General features: G+C 37.2%; 3 protein-coding genes across 3 annotated transcripts; 1 reads left to right on the top strand and 2 right to left on the bottom strand.

Annotated features, from left to right (window-relative positions):
• Nucleotides 1–2,071: 2,071 nt before the first annotated feature.
• On the bottom strand, nucleotides 2,072–3,742 carry LOC137726774 (filamentous hemagglutinin transporter). Its single transcript, XM_068465736.2, has 2 exons — nucleotides 3,445–3,742; nucleotides 2,072–2,764 (listed from the first exon to the last, which is right to left on the bottom strand). The coding sequence occupies exons 1-2, from the start codon at nucleotides 3,667–3,669 to the stop codon at nucleotides 2,240–2,242; spliced, it is 750 nt and encodes a 249-aa protein (XP_068321837.2). The 5' UTR covers nucleotides 3,670–3,742; the 3' UTR covers nucleotides 2,072–2,239.
• A 3,253-nt stretch (nucleotides 3,743–6,995) lies between these two features.
• Nucleotides 6,996–7,439, bottom strand: LOC148696695 (uncharacterized). Its single transcript, XM_088693338.1, has one exon. The coding sequence runs from the start codon at nucleotides 7,437–7,439 to the stop codon at nucleotides 6,996–6,998; it is 444 nt and encodes a 147-aa protein (XP_088549464.1).
• Nucleotides 7,440–7,654: 215 nt separating this feature from the next.
• Nucleotides 7,655–9,475, top strand: LOC137728191 (uncharacterized). The gene is made up of 2 exons (XM_088694113.1): nucleotides 7,655–9,009; nucleotides 9,337–9,475. The coding sequence occupies exons 1-2, from the start codon at nucleotides 7,884–7,886 to the stop codon at nucleotides 9,363–9,365; spliced, it is 1,155 nt and encodes a 384-aa protein (XP_088550239.1). The 5' UTR covers nucleotides 7,655–7,883; the 3' UTR covers nucleotides 9,366–9,475.
• Nucleotides 9,476–16,684: the final 7,209 nt, after the last annotated feature.

Raw genomic sequence — 16,684 nt, 5'->3', positions numbered from 1 at the left:
GTGTGTTTAATTAGTTGGAATGCCCGGGAACTTATTGTGATGATGTCAAGCTCAACAAGGAACCTTAAAACTCATTACATTCCTTACAATTTAGATAGAAACAGAAAACAAAACACAAATTATGCCTTTTATTTTGTTGAAATACACATAGTTGCCCCCACAAAGATAATATGATAATGAATAAGAGCTCGTTTGGATGTGCTTTTAAAATCACTAAAAACGCTTTTGATGAAGATGTTTTTGGAACCAATCCTTAGTAAAAATGCAAGTAAATTCTGGAAAAGCACTTAAAGTGCTTCCTGGAAGAAGCACATAACTAGTGTTTCTTGCATAAAGTATCTTAAGTTCTTTTGGAACCAAAAAACATTTTCTCTAAAAGCGCTTTCAGTTATTTTAAAAGCACGTCTAGACGAATCCTAAATCAGCTTGAGTGTAAGACACTTGTAGCTTAAGTAATTATGAACATTTATCTCTACATTTGAGAGTTTGTGTTCAAATCTCCACTCTCCAAGTTTTTGACAAAGAATAATCAACGTGCTCATTTTGCAGTATGAATATATGTACTTAAGTATGAAGAACCAGCAGATTTCATAGCCGATGTTTTGCTTGATGATGGGTGTAAATATTTAATTTATCTATATTAGTGCGTGGCACTCTTTTTCATAGATTATACTAAAAGCCACACAAAGTTTTAATGGGACGACACATACACCGTATCCTCTCGTACGGGAGGAAAACTAACATGAAATATGTTCATCGTCATCGTGATGTTCCAATCTAATGGTACAGTATTATGTAAAAATTTTTTACACATAACATTGTATTACTAGATCGTAAAGTTACAATTTCGATGAACCCATTTTATATAAGTTGCACTGCGTGTGGGCATTTTTTCATCAATCCATATGGTACTCAACTTTGGAACTAGATTCCCTTCGGATCCAATAAAGCTGAGCCTGCTGAGCAGGCGATCCCAACCATTGAAATTTAATCAAACGGCTACAAACAGGGGGCCCTCTAAAAATTATAATAATTGTAAACGGTGGATCAAATTTCAACGGACTGAATCGTCTGCTCAACAGGCTCAGTATATATGAATCCGGAGGGATCCGATTCCCTCATTTTTCAATTAAAAAAGAAAATTGTAAAGTTAGGGTAGGCGGAAGTAAGTAGTATTTTTCTTGTGGCGGTGGCAACTGTAAAGCAACCTCACTAAAGGTTCATTAAATCAGATTTTAATTCTTCTAAAATTAAAGTGCATTTACTGCAGCTGATTATGACATTATGTAATGGCACTGATCTTCTAATGTAGGTGCTTCAGAATCAGGTTTTAGATTTGTAGGTTGATGCTTGAATTAGAATCCATTTCCTAGATAACATGGCATATGAAAATGGATATCCGCTTGCAGTCGTGGTCAAGTTGGTTAAAACAATGTGCCCGACTCTTTGCGTTGGAATTCGAATTCTCTCTTAATTTAAATATATTAAAATATCGTTCGAATAAATGAAGAACATAAATTTGCTTTTCTTTGCTAACAGAAGATATGCTAAAATCTATTAAAATTGCTGCCAAGTTTTGCAATTTAAGCTAAAATCTATTAAAATTGCTAAAACTCTTCCTCTTTTTGGCAAACCACTGTGATCCAACAACCATGCATATATAGTAGCATGCTGCCAATAACTTGCCCTAGAAGCAACAACATTAATACAGAAACCAAATTTCATATTAGCCCTGTTTACAAAATTAAGGCAGGATTCAAAGAACCTCAGCAAACTAATACATTGAATTCAAAGAACACGACGAATGGTTGGTTTGCTTCGCTCTCTGCACCCGACTTCAAATCTTCTTTCTTGTGGTTTATATGAATTTAATGTAAATTATTTATCGTCTGCTAAAAAAAAATTTCAATAATATTGACACACACTGACCGGAGTCGAGGAATGATGGTCATCACCTCTCTCTCTCGTCTCCATTTTTTGGGTGTCGTCGGCCAACACGCTTTGACTTCGGTCAGGGTGTATCAAATATACAAGCAAATCAATATTTGGAAAAACTAATGAAGGCATAAACTGATAGAAGTCTTGTAAAATTATGCTAGAAAAAACAACCAACCTTTTGAATTTACATATACTCTTCTATAGGAACTAAGAGATCTAATTCTTCAAAGAAAAAAGACTAGTTGTAGAATATCATGTACAAAAATCATATGAAGCATGATGAACAAGTCTTCTCTTCCTCTCAATTTGATCTGTTGAGATCGATCCGAGGTTTCTTCACCGTAGGCAGCGGAACAACCGAATTGCACCTAGGACATTTAGGGTTATTTCTCATTATCAACACATAAGATAGGCAACCAGGACACCCTGCTGCAAATGGCGATGCAAATTGCTTGTCCTCACTGTCCTCCTCCTGAGTTTCTTTGATGGATGACGATGACGACGAGTAAGTTGGCGAAGATGACTTCAACATGGACGAAGATCGCCTCTTGATCGGTTCCTTCTCTGCCCGTTCGAGGGCGGATTTTACCTTGTCCAGAGTGCATAGGCCCTGGTTACTGCATGAGGGTGGTGGTGATGATGAAACCAGTTTCAAATCAAGGTTAGTGCTGGTATCATCAAAGAGATTTAGTGGGATTTTCGACGACGGCGATGGAGGGAAGTTCAAATCTTGCATCTTTGGAACTGTTGGATTGGTTTGGTTGTTTTGATATGAGATTGAATGTGAATTTTCGGCACTGCACCTTTGAAGATACACTTTCCCTGACTGCAAACAATCAATATAATATATATTAAGTACAGAAATAAATAATAATAAAAAGGTGAGTTGAATATTTACAATTAATCAATTTATTGACATAAAGATATAGATTTTAAAGAATTTACAGTGGGATTAGAACTTGCAGAGCATTGAAGAACATCATCAAAATAATCAATTAAATACAGAAGTATATCCTCATGATATTAATCACACCCTTTAATATTCATTAAAACTATGGAAAGATTGTAAATTTAATAAACACCAAAAGGCTCTGTGCAACTGCAGAGGAAATTATATGCCAATAATGAAAAGAGAAAATACTGTTGTATTGAATTTTATAAGGAAGAACAAAAAAAAAAATGTTAAATTGCAGAAAGTTACAAACAACTTTCTCAGCAACCAAACAGACATTTCCAAATCAATGAATTAAGCAAAAGAAAACACATTATCGCATACAGACAATATCAGTTAAACTCGTAAAAGAAACAGAATTGAATGTCATGAAACCAGAATTCAAAGCAATCTGATCGAAAACAAGAACACAACAATACAAAACCACATCAAAATCAAGCTCCCAAGCCTTATCCACCAAGAAATGTAAATAATTTTCGCGGAAAAATTATGGAACACACTGTTTGATTAATTCTCGAGAAACAAACATGACCCAGATGAGGAAATTGACCAACCTTCAAGTCCAAGCGCTTTTCCCAGCCATTGGGGACCTGTAAGTCGAGGTCCAGTTCCTGGGAGTCGTTGGGAAGCGTGGAAGGAGACGACCCACTACCACCAAGCAAGTCTCTTGTAATCAGAGCCGTTGATTTCTCACCACTAGAACCGCTCCCAACGCTCAGATGCTGATCGTCACTGTACCCACTTAGAACCCGAAACAGAGAGCTCACCTCAGCAGCCATTACTGGGGATTCACAGAGCTTTTTTTTTTTAAAACTGAGGGAGAGAAGGAGAGGGGGGCTTTGGGATTATATACAGCCCAACTATATCTGGTTGTAAATATAGCCCGTTATGTAATATTTAAAAATAAATTGAAAATACATTTTATGTTATTTCTTGATTGCTAATTTTATTAGCTATTATTAATATTAGTTTGCATTTGAATTAAGGTACTAATAAATCTAATTGAATTTGATTAATTGCTTCATTTAATGTTTGGGATATTAATGGATGGGTTGTGGGAGGGGTGGGAGGAGAATTCAAGAAAAGGAGGCACCTAAAGTTATGGTAGCATTAAATGCTTTTGGAAAACTAAATTTTTATTGGTTTGTTTGAGATTGGTTCAGTAAGAAGTATTTCTGTTTATAAACATTTGTGATAGAAGTGCTTTTATTAAAAGCACGTTGAAAATTTTATAGGAAATTCTAATGCATTAAGAAAAAGGCCTTGGAAGTTCTTGAAAAAAAAGTACTTGGACGTGCTTTCTGAAAAAGCACTTGAAGATGCATGATGAAGCATCTGATAGGTGCTTCTTCCATAAGCGTTTCTATGACCTAAAGTTGCTAAGCAAACGGGAGGGAAGGATATAATTCCGAACTCCTAACTTTTTATGCCAAACACCAACTGATGGTCATTGACAACCGAGACATCACAATTGATACTGAGAGCGCTGAGTTTAGGAGCATACAATAAAGAAGTCTTGCCAACGCTACTTGCAATTTCCAGGACATTCATAGGGTGACAGAGATCCGATCAAAACATTTGTCACTTAACTGTGATTTGCGAGACAAGTCTACATTTTGCCTTGTGTTTAGCTTTCTTTTCGAATGAGGATCCTCTCCTGATCCTCTTTATGAGGATCTCGGAAATCCTTCAATCATATTATATTATCGTACATCGTGCGGTCAGAAATCATTTCTTTCTTTTCGTTTGATGAAAACTGGCCACACAATGTCTGATGAACGGATGTGATTGAATGATATCCGGAATCCTTACAAAGAAAATCCGAAAAGGATCCTCATTCTTCCTTTTCGTTTGACTCTGACCACTTGAATTAATTCGCAACGGTTGAAATTATGTAGATCAAAGTAAATGGTACGATATTTGTAAGACTTTCAGAATGCACTCACAGTACAAGATTGAATTGAATGATCACAATTTGGCTAGGCACAGTAAGAAATCGATCTCATTGCAACTATATGTCATCCTCATCATTCATGTGACGCAAGCCTAAGACCGCCTTAATCTAATAGAGCTTTTGCTTGCTTCCAATCACAGAAACCACGAATTGATATTGAAAGAAATGAGGATGAGAAGAAACGAGCATGAGATAAACAACTCCATGTGGTTACCCATACCTGAATTTTTAGGCATGCTATACCCAAAACCAATGTGAGACCCATTTGATTTTTCAGCATTTGTTGTTAGTAACAATGATATGACATGAATGAAAATGATGTCATTCCTTTTAAATCCATTCTTTTGAAATAAATATACAACTAGATCAAAGGTTAGTTTGTGTTTGCAAGTGGTCATTTACCACAATAGTGGAAAGATATTGAGTCATTACATGAAAAGATATTGAGTCATTACATGACAGCGTGAGTTCAAACTCCATCAGTGGTTAATCTAACTGATAATCTAATAAAATTTATAGTTTGACAAAAAAAAAAAAAAAATTAGTTTGTGTTTTGTATTCATGTTAAGATTTGTGTTTGTGCATGTATTTGACGTATTGTTGAATTTTTTTTTTCCGACAGTGAAACGATAGCGGTTTATTAGAACGTTAACAAAAGGTAAAATCTTCAAAGATGGCATACTGGATTAAATCTGATGGGCGCTCAAATGCTAATAACAGTTCATAACTTTTATATCATATTATATATATTGTTATTATATTACTACTATTCTTCTGGATGGAGAAGTCGCACAAGTATTAAAGATGGAGTATACAGTTTTCGATGCCAACATTAATATGGGAAGCCCCTTGAGATGACCAAACCATGACAATATTTATATGCCTACACAAAAAAGGAAAAATAAACTCAAACAGATAAGAAGAGGGGAATGACTTCTATGGCACAGCAACACCATTAGAATTAATAAAATAAAAATATGGGCAAGCTTTTGTCATATGTCTTTCTTTCATTTATATAAAATATCACATGACAATGTATTCATGCCGTATAAGATATTCTCAAAATAAGAGAACGAAAAATAATAAACATCTTTTTGGTGTGTGGGTAAACGTCCAAACTTAATGGCTTTTATAATTGCTTTAGGGCAACATTCAGTGGTCAAATTCGGTGCCTCCTCTGAGAATATATTGCTATATTCTTTTCTCTTTTTTGAAAAAACGAAGATATATTAATATTCCAATAGATGTTACATCAAATCTTGGATAAGGAGATCCCTGAATAAGGTCAGGAGGATCCTCAAACCAAACTACCTCATTGCCAATTGAAATAGCAAACTGAGCTAATCTATGGGCTATCCCATTACAGGTTCGAGGGACATGCACAAACAGAGTGGGATGGAGTGCAGCCGCAACCTGCCCAACGTCCTCTGCAAGCATCCCCAACACCGAAACATCACTAGAGTACATATTGATCACAGCCATAGCCTTAGTAGAATCGTTCTATACTACAACCTGATGTACCCCCAAGCGTTGTGCAAGCCGAAGTCCCTCCGTCACTGCTAATAATTCGATATGTAGCACTGAGCCAATCCCCTCTCTCCTCGAAGCCCCTACCGCAACAAACCGCCCATTCGAGTCCCGAATTACCACTCCCACACCACCCACATCATTTGCCAACCGTGTAGCACCATCCACATTAATCTTCACCCATCCCTCCTGAGGCAACAACCATTTAGTTTGCAACGGCTTTTTAGGGAGCCTTGGCTTGGAGTTGGCCATCTGGAAGGCCTGGTGCCAACTAAGAACACGTTGAACCACCTCCATTGGCTGTCCCTACTTTCCTTCCCAAACCTTGGCATTTTTCTCCTGCCACACCGAAATCATACAAAAAAATGTCAAAGTCAACTTCGCGTTGGTCCACCAACGAGACCAATCATTACTTTATTGAATTGTCCCGCACGCTCACCAAATGCAGCCTAAGAGGAGATGTAAAGCAAACTGCCCGTGCAAAGCTACACTTTTGGAGCACATGACCCTCTATTTCAGGAACTCCGTTACACAGCGCACACCCTACCTCCAATGACACACCTTTCTTAGCAAGATTGATTTTAGTAGGGATAATACTTTGACTAGCCTTCCAAACAATGACTTTCACCTTCGGAGGTATTTTGCCTTCCAAACAAATTTCCAAAGCTTCGTATATGAATTTCCACCAGAATTTGAGGTAGAAGCACTAAGAGTGGGAGATTGCACGAGCTTCCGAGCAACGTTATAACCACTTTTAACCGTGTAGAGACCCAGATTGTGAAAATGCCAAATCAGACTGTTCGTCAGCAAACGAAAGCTAATAGGCATGGACCGTATCATACTCACATCTTCCTCTAAAAATAAAGCTGACAACACATCGAACCTCCAAGACAACGTTACTAGATCAATTAACTCCTTCACCTTCATACGTTCTTGGGAGCTTAGAGCAACTGATAGGACCTTAAAAGTATTCAGTATTCGGATCCACCTATCCTTCCAGACGTTAATCGACTCGCCATTGCCAACTACCCACCTGGACCCTCCCACCACCACCTCGCGTGCCTTCATAATACTACTCTAACATAATGAGCTATATGATGGGGTGAACGCCTCCAAGAAAGATGACCAAGGATAATACTATTGGAAGAAAGCATGGGTGTATGTATGGTACATTGACTGTCATAGTTGTCATAGTGGTGACAGTTGTTGATTGTCCTCACCTTTAGTTGTAGTTAAAGCATAAATCAAGGAAGTGTTTTTCCATGTTTTCTGCTTTACTTTTCCATGTTTTCTGCTTTGCTTTTCCTTTCTTTCTGCTTTGCTTTTCCTTGTTTTCGGCTTCTGTTTCTTTTCCTTTCTTCCGCTCATTTATATGAGATTTCCTTGTACTTGGTTTTACATAATACAAAACATAGACATTCAAAATTCAATATGGTATCAGAGCAGTGACCCTAACCGGCCTGTCTCTGTGGTGTTCTCTTGAGAGATTTGTGAGCTTCTTATCCTTCAATCATGGCTGAAGAAAGCTTAGTAAATTTGGAAGGAGACGGCTTTCATGCTACTCCACCATCACCACACTCAGATATTGATATCAACCCAAATCAACGTCTTAGTTCTGTCTTGCTAAATGAGTTTAACTATCTTCCATGGGAGAGAGCAGTTTCTCTTGCTCTGGGAGGACGATCAAAGCTTGGTTATGTTAATGGTGCTATTCCAATGCCTGAGACTACCTCACCGGAGTATGATGCTTGGCTATGCAAAGACCAGTTGGTCATGTCGTGGCTACTCAATTCCATGGATCGTAAGATTGCAGAAATTTTTAGCTATGCTGAATCCTCCATGACTCTTTGGAAAAATCTCAAGGAAATGTATGGAAATCAGAACAATGCGGCTAGAGTGTTTCAGTTAAAGAAGGACATTGCTGGTTTGCAACAGGAAGGGAAGCCATTTGTGCAACATCTTGGAAAGCTGACCACTATGTGGAACGAGCTGAATGTGTATCGACCACACACCATCGAAGCTGCTGTGCTAACTAAAAGAGCCGAGGAAGACAAAATATTCCAACTCCTAGCAAGCCTGAGCCCTGAATTCGAAGATCTTCGAAGCCATATCCTCATGAATCCCGACCTGCCTTCTTTTTCAAGTGTGTGTGCCACAATTCAAAGAGAAGAGGTTCGAAGGAAAGTCATGACCTTGGACATGAAGGCAAATATACCAGAAGCTAGGGCTTACTTCTCTAACCAAAAACTTGGTGAGGAGAGAGGCTACAAGGGAAAGAAAACTGGCTTAAAATGTAGCCATTGTGATGCTGGTGGGCACTCAAGAGACCGATGCTGGATTCTTCATCCAGAGTTAAAACCAAAGTTTCCTAGGGATAACAAAGGTGTCTCGAAAGGCTTGTACAACCCTTCTTACAAGGCAAATCATGTTGCCACAACTTCTTCTGATGGAGCACTGAAGTTCACCACTAATCCAGCTGCACTGATCAACGAGTTTGCTATGTTTCTTCACAAGAAACAAGGTCTTGGAGATAGTGAAGGACCACTAAATCAGTGTGACAACAATCAAACTGCACTACTAGGACAGTTTGCTGGCTTCCTGGCTGGAAATGAAGGCGTGGTACAAAGGGACATCCCAGGTATCTTACACTCCTTCTCAACTGCTCTCAACATTGGTAATGTGCATGATTATTGGATTATAGATTCTGGAGCCACTGATCATATGACTAACAAGTCTACAAACTTGCATAAATTTGAAAATTTTTCTATTCCATCTCAAGTGTCAGTTGCCAATGGAAAAAATGCTATGGTTGTGGGAAAAGGAAAAATACATTTGATCTCAAGTGATGTCGAGTCTGAGGCTCTTTATGTTCCCTCATTCCCTTTTCAACTTTTATCTGTTAGCAAGATCACAAACTCATTAAATTGTCTTGCCATTTTCTCTCCCAAAAAATGTGATCTTTCAGGATGTAGTCACCAAGAAGACGATTGGTGAAGGATTTTTCTTAAATGGTCTCTACTATCTTTCCAAGCATATTCAAGTTCCCAAGGTTTTTCAAGTCACTTCAAGCTTAGCTCAAGAACAACAACTTTGGCACCAACGTCTAGCACATCCTTCTGAAAAAGTTCTATCCACCTTGTTCCCAAATATGTGCAAAGTTACAAGTCCTTGTGATGTTTGTAATTTTTCTAAGTTTACTAGATTACCATTTACTTCCTCTTTGTCTAGGGCTAGTAACCCTTTTGAAATCGTGCATTCCGATGTTTGGGGACCAACTATAGAGTCTTTTGATGGATACAAATATTTTGTAACTTTTGTGGATGATTTCACAAGGATTACTTGGTTGTATCTTTTGAAATTTAAAAGTGAAGTGATGGAAGTTTTTCAAGATTTTCATAGACTTGTGGCCACCCAATTTGCTTCAAAAATTCATATTTTACGATCAGATAACGGCACAGAATATATGTCTCATAACATGTCACACTACTTGAGCACGCATGGTATATTACACCAAACAAGCTGTGTTGGAACACCTCAACAAAATGGGGTGGCCGAGAGGAAGAATAGAGATCTACTTAAGAAGACTAGAGCTCTTATGTTTCACATGAATGTGCCTAAGAAGTTTTGGTCTCAAGGAGTCCTTACTGCGGCATATCTCATCAATAGATTGCCTAGTAAAGTGTTGAATTTTAAATCACCTTATGAGGTCTTGAAAAATAGAAAGATCAACTTTTCCCATTTGAGAGTCTTTGGGTGTACATGCTTTGTTCACATTCAAACTCAAAATCGTGACAAGCTAGACCCAAGGGCTGCCAAATGTGTCTTTCTAGGTTATTCATCTACCCAAAAAGGTTACAAGTGTTATAATTCAACAACTAGAAAAATGGTTGTTTCAAGGGATGTTAAATTTGAAGAACATGTTCCTTACTTCTCACAATCACTGGATTACTCTAGACAGGGGGAGCATGGATGGACTTATTTCCTTTTCCATATCCAAACGGAGAAGATGCAACATGCACTCCTAGTGATCATGTGCCGAATGATGTTAACCTTCACTCGGTGGAACATCTTGAAGATGAAAACCCTTCCTCATCGGAGATTCACACTGCACCCTCCAGTGATCCTTCCAACCATGATGTTGTTCAAATACCTGTAGTTCAATCTCCTACAGTTCATCGCAATCCTGCACGAGAGAGGAAACTTCCATCCAAGTTGCATGATTATGTGACCTACACTGCCAGGTATCCCGTGACTGATGTTATTGATTATAGCAAAGTCTCATCTTCTTTTGCTACATTCCTAAGTGCCATTAATGAAGCTCGAGAACCTCAAAGTTTTCAAGAAGCCAATCTTCACAGTGAGTGGAGAAATGCTATGGCAGAGGAGTTTCAAGCCCTCCATGAAAATAACACATGGACTATAGTGAAACTTCCAAAAGGAAAGAAGGCAGTGGGGAGTCGTTGGGTGTACAAAACTAAGTTTCATTCAGATGGCACAATCGAAAGGAATAAGGCTCGCTTGGTTGCTCGAGGTTTTACACAAACCTATGGCGTCGATTATAAAGAGAGATTTGCTCCGGTGGCAAAAATGAACACTGTTAGAGTATTGTTGTCGATTGCAATTAACAATGCATGACCTCTCTTTCAAATGGATGTTAAAAATGTTTTCCTGCATGGTGAACTTGAAGAAGAGGTTTACATGAAGCTACCCCCAGGTCATCCTCAATCAAACAATCCAGAAATGGTGTGCAAACTCCATAAATCCATTTATGGTCTCAAGCAAAGTCCACGTGCATGGTATGCCAAGCTCAGTCATGTTCTGGAAAGGGTTGGTTTTTGTCGAAGTATTGCAGATTCTTCCCTATTTGTTCGTTCCAGCTTAGTGGGTAAACTAGTTGTGCTCATTTATGTTGATGATCTAATTGTGACAGGTGATAATATGTCAGAGATTAATGCTCTTAAACAGTATCTCAACAACAAGTTTGCTATCAAGGATCTTGGCACTCTCAAATACTTTCTGGGCATCGAGATGGCACACTCTCACAAGGGTTTCTTCCTCAACCAACGCAAGTATGTCATGGATCTTCTTCACGAAGCAAAAATGACAGATTGCAAGCCTGCTCGTACCCCCTTGGATAGCAACTTGAAGCTAAAAACTCACGGTGATCCAGTTCCCAATTTAAGTTACTATCAAAGAATGGTTGGCAAACTCATTTATCTGACTATCACATGTCCTAATATATCATATGCTGTCAGCATTGTTAGCCAGTTTATGCACTCTCCAAGCATGGATCATTTGAAGATTGTTCATCGTGTGCTACGTTATCTTAAGGGTTCCATTGGTAGAGGAATTCTTATGCGCAACAATAGTCACACTCAGATCTCAGGCTATACCGATGCTGACTGGGCAGGCAATTCTCTCGATCGCAAGTCTACCACTGGGTTTTGTACGTTTGTGGGAGGCAACCTAGTTACCTGGAAAAGCAAGAAACAAAGTGTTGTTGCACGCTCTAATGCAGAGGCAGAGTATCGTGCTATGACGTCCACTGCTTGTGAACTTATTTGGCTCAAAAGCCTTCTGTTGACTTTAGTTTTCCTCATCAACAACCCATGTCCCTACACTGTGATAATCAGGCCGCTATGCACATTGCATCGAATCCCGTATTCCATGAGCGAACTAAACATATTGAAGTTGATTGTCACTACGTCAAAAATCAAGTTCAGTCCAAGGTGATCGACACTCACTACACGCGCATTCATGATCAACTTGCGGATATTTTCACAAAAGAATTACCCTCTGCTGATTTTCAACGTCTTTTGTTCAAGCTTGGATCAATTAATCCCTTTGATCCAGCTTGAGGGGGAGTATTGGAAGAAAGCATGGGTGTATGTATGGTACATTGGCTATCATAGTTGTCATAGTGGTGACAGTTGTTGATTGTCCTCACCTTTAGTTGTAGGTAAAGCATAAATCAAGGAAGTGTTTTTCCATGTTTTCTGCTTTACTTTTCCATGTTTTCTGCTTTGCTTTTCCTTGTTTTCGGCTTCTGTTTCTTTTCCTTTCTTCCGCTCATTTATATGAGCTTTCCTTGTACTTGGTTTTACATAATACAAAATATAGACATTCAAAATTCAATAAATACCGAGCTTTAAAGAATCAGGTTAATGGACCAAACGCCACCCTTGCTTCGCTAAAACTGCCAAATTAAACGCAAATAAATCCCTGAAACCCGTACCACCCTCCTCTTTAGGTTGACATAACTTCTCCCAAGACCACCAATGTATTTTTCAGGCATTCGGATCACACCCTCACCAAAATCGAGCCATCAACTGATGTAGATCATCCCCAAAAGTTTTCGGAAGCAAGAAACAATTCATTGCATAAGTCGAAAAAGTTTGAGCAACTACCTTAATGAGGAGTTCTCTACCCGCACTGCTTAAGATCTTCCCTTTTCAACCCCTGAGCCGTTTAATCACCCTCTCCGCAACGCCGCTCCAAGTTTCCCCCTCCCTCATTCGCCTGGACATAAGGGACGGTGGAAGCCCATGCACACGTACCTAAAACTCTTGCTCTAGTAGCGAAACATCCATAGGCACCTCCAAACCTTTAACCTTAGCCAAAACTAGAAGGGTTTTGCCAAAGTACCATGGGTTACTACTTAACACACACTTCAGTTCATCATTCTTACCAAAACAGAACATGATACATTTACCACCGATTGCCATAACCTCCACATCTGCCTTCAGCATCCACAAATCCTTGAACACCCCCATCACTACATTGGGATTGATCGTCTTCCTCGATAATACCTTTCCCACCAGGAAAAACTTGGAACACCATAGCCTTCCACAGGGCCGGTCCAGAGATTTTTGAGGCCCGGGACAACGTAAAAAAATATGCCCTCATTTCATATAAAAAAATGTTTGTTTTCATACATAAGACATCGATAAAATTATATTTAGAAAAACACTTCAAACTCAATAATTTAGAAACATGGAATAATTAATTTACTTTGTATCAAGAGAAGAAAACTAAAAAACTTCGGGCCTTCAAGTAGATATAATATGAATTTTGTTTTCCATCTAAACTTTTAAAATGTTTTTGTATAAATTGTGAGTTATTTTTTCTTATTTACTAACCTCGTCAATATAAGACTAAAAAAATATTAATTTTTTTGAGTCTTTAAGGATATGTAAGTAATGAATGAACACTAAATTAAACCTTTTGATGACATATAATATTATTTGTAAATTTGGTCTAAAAATTTAGTCTACGCATTACTCTTTGCTGAAGATTAGACTTGAATTGGAATGGATATTTAAAAATAGCAACCCACATAGCTACTAGCTAGTAAATAAATTAACAACCAAACAAAATTTGTAAAAATTGAAAAAAATAAACATGCACATAGCATTTCGAACTTAGGACCTCTTGTTAATTTTAAACAACAAAAATCATTGCTTCTAATTAAACTTTTTGATCATTTAGCCAAATTTTATAAATTTATACTGTTATAAAAGGAAATTTGTAAATATTGAAATGTAAATAAGCACACATGGTATTTTGAACCTAAGATCTCTTCATTCATTTTAAACAACAAAACCATCCGTTCTAGTTAAATTTCTTTGTCACTAAACCAAATTTTATAAATTTATACTCTTATAAAAACATATATAAATATACCGCCCTAATAATTTTGGTGCCCCCAATTTTTTTGAACCCCGGACGGTTGCCCTGCTCGCATTGGACCTGGGCCGGACCTGCCGTTCCGTAGCTGTATCACTAATCACCACCTCGAACCCCTCTTGCTCGGTAAGTTGGAACTTAGAACGAAAAAGCCTGAGAAATCTCTCCATGGCACAACCCCAACAGCCACAAAACACATTCGTCCGATTGTCCGCTCAGAAACCTTAACTCTCCAACCCTCACCCAAGGGACTCTCACATCCAAGATGTAATTAAGGACTAATTAATTGAAAGTTTGATCAGTAAACAACATTCTCCCCCTTTGTTTTAATTTTCACTTTAATCAATTGAAAGTTTGATCCATGATCTATCTTAACATGATACGGGATGACAATTTTATCGGCGACATTCGATGTCCGAGGTTACCATCTGTTTGGAAAAATTTTGAATCAGATTTTTGCGGTATAGAAAGGGTACGAGGAAACTGAAACTTTTTTAAAAACAGTTTTTGATATGGTTATTGGATGAAGATCAAAGCTGTTGCACTCAAAATGAATGTAGCCTCTTGTGGCCCTGCTATTTATTAGTGAGTGATTTTAAACTTATCGCTTCTTACCTTTATTGTCATAAACTTAATATGTGTCAAATAATAATTGAGGTAACATAAATGCCACACTTATTTTAAAGGGTAATGCTAAGGGGACTAAATTTGTAGGCAAAATTTTGAAAACTAAAGGACATGAAAGTTGATGATTGGTTTATTGCTTAAACGTTGATAAATGTGTTTATTTCTATTGGTGACACATCATTTAGTTTGTAAATTTAATCTCCTTAACATTTATTTTAAAAGTAAAAGATTTGATCTCATTGGATTGAGCTGCCGTACCATAACCGCCATATTCTATATTTTCTAAAATGTTATGTGGATTTATAGATTATTGCACTTGGAGCCAATGACCATTTGGCTCAATGTCTCCAAATTTTAATTTTTGCGTTGTTGAAGGAGCTCAAAAACTCACACTTGATATACAACAATAAAATATAATAAAATAATATCTCATTCAAAGATTTGTTGGAGGTGATATGTTCTCAGATTTAACTCACTTATATGACGATATAAATTTGTAGTGAATTTAATACTAAATCGTGGCCTATTATTGTTTGTTGTGAATGAGTTAACGGTTTATTGTAATAGTTTTGTAAGTATCCTATCATTTGTGAACAAAGAAAACAAAATTTGTCGTGTGTGGGTTGGGTCTATAAGGGGCTAAAGGAAATCAGGTTAAGTTTGACCTCAAAAGGTAATAAAATATGAATGAAAATAAAATATAGTCTTGTATGGTTTTTGGAGATGAAAAAATTTAACCCTAAAGTAGTTTTTGAAATAATTATTTTGACGGCTAAAATTAGTCAAGGGCTACGTTTAGCCTCCGTGTCCGGAGATATTCTCACAATCCTTGCCTCACAATCAGTTTTGACCGTGCATGGCATGTGAAGCGGTGGACGAAGTGCATCAACAAAAGAAAACAAAAAAATGAGAAAGTCTAATTAGAATCATCACGCATGCGGACAAATCTCAACCTTCTATTAATGTGAGAGTGACGTATATAAATCTTAACTACGTTGATAATTAATTGTGATTTACGTGAAGACGGTGATTACCAAAACCCTAAACAAGATTGTCCAAGAAAACTTTATTTCTTCTTGCACAAGAAAAAGTAAATTTATTATTCCTCGTGGCCGTGCGTATGCTCGAGCCACGAAGCTTCTAAGTTTTGGGCTTCGCGGTGGTTAATGACGACGTTAATTAAGTTGTAGAGATTAGTTGGTTGATAATTTCAAGGCTTGTAACTTAATTACCAGTTAAGTACGATTAGCTACAGATTGATTGTTCCATTTAATGCATTTTGTTTGAATTTAATGAGTTAGGGGAGAAATTCAAAGAACAGAGCAGGGGAGGGCGTGCAAGTAATGATAACATTGAATGCCACGAAATACAGGTAGATATATACATCGGCCTCTTTAATTGAGCATAACTTCTTTTTTGTTCCCTTTACATGAGAAGTTGACTGCCGTTAATTAATAATTGTCATGAGTTGCATCAGCTAAAATATAAAATAAGAGCAGACTCGTTTAAAGCGAAACTTTTTATGAATTTTTTATTATTTTATCATTTTGGCATAATGTTGGTACAAGAATTGTGCCAAAAAGATAAGGTGGCGGAGAGTTTATTGAGAGTCTCAGTTTTGAGAGAGTCTCCTCATTATTTTTCATGTGTTGCAATAAATATTTTTAAATTTAAAACGTAATTTTTGAAAAATTAATATTCAATTTATTTTAAAAAAAACCTGATATTAGCACTTCAAAATTTTTATTGTACACTTCGCATAAATGTATTTTTATTTCTGAATATAAATAATTTGAAATGCTAATAACCATTTCCTATTTTAATAAATTGTCATTGTTAATTTCACTTTAATTTTGTCCGTTTAAGTTAGGTCAACTGATTAGTGCAGTGTGACTGCCTTATCGAAGTATGAATTGTTGTACCTAAATTATGATACTTTAAGATATATATGGTCTGGTAAATAAAAAAAAACTCTTGGGAGCTAGTTGTTATGTAGGTAC

This window comes from Pyrus communis, chromosome 5, assembly GCF_041283825.1.
Source record: "Pyrus communis isolate YQ-2024b chromosome 5, ASM4128382v1, whole genome shotgun sequence".
NCBI classification, from domain to species: domain Eukaryota; kingdom Viridiplantae; phylum Streptophyta; class Magnoliopsida; order Rosales; family Rosaceae; genus Pyrus; species Pyrus communis.
The sequence above is the reverse complement of the archived record's forward strand: the minus strand, read 5'-3'. Positions and strand labels throughout refer to the sequence as shown.

Bases quoted from the DNA above. Each gene is read 5' to 3' on its own strand.
- LOC137726774 (XM_068465736.2), bottom strand. From the start codon at position 3,669: ATGGCTGCTGAGGTGAGCTCTCTGTTTCGGGTTCTAAGTGGGTACAGT. The intron at 2,765-3,444 runs GTTGGTCAATTT...GATTGTTTGCAG, and splicing joins AAAAGCGCTTGGACTTGAAG to TCAGGGAAAGTGTATCTTCA.
- LOC148696695 (XM_088693338.1), bottom strand. From the start codon at position 7,439: ATGAAGGCACGCGAGGTGGTGGTGGGAGGGTCCAGGTGGGTAGTTGGC.
- LOC137728191 (XM_088694113.1), top strand. From the start codon at position 7,884: ATGGCTGAAGAAAGCTTAGTAAATTTGGAAGGAGACGGCTTTCATGCT. The intron at 9,010-9,336 runs GTATCTTACACT...GTGATCTTTCAG, and splicing joins GGTACAAAGGGACATCCCAG to GATGTAGTCACCAAGAAGAC.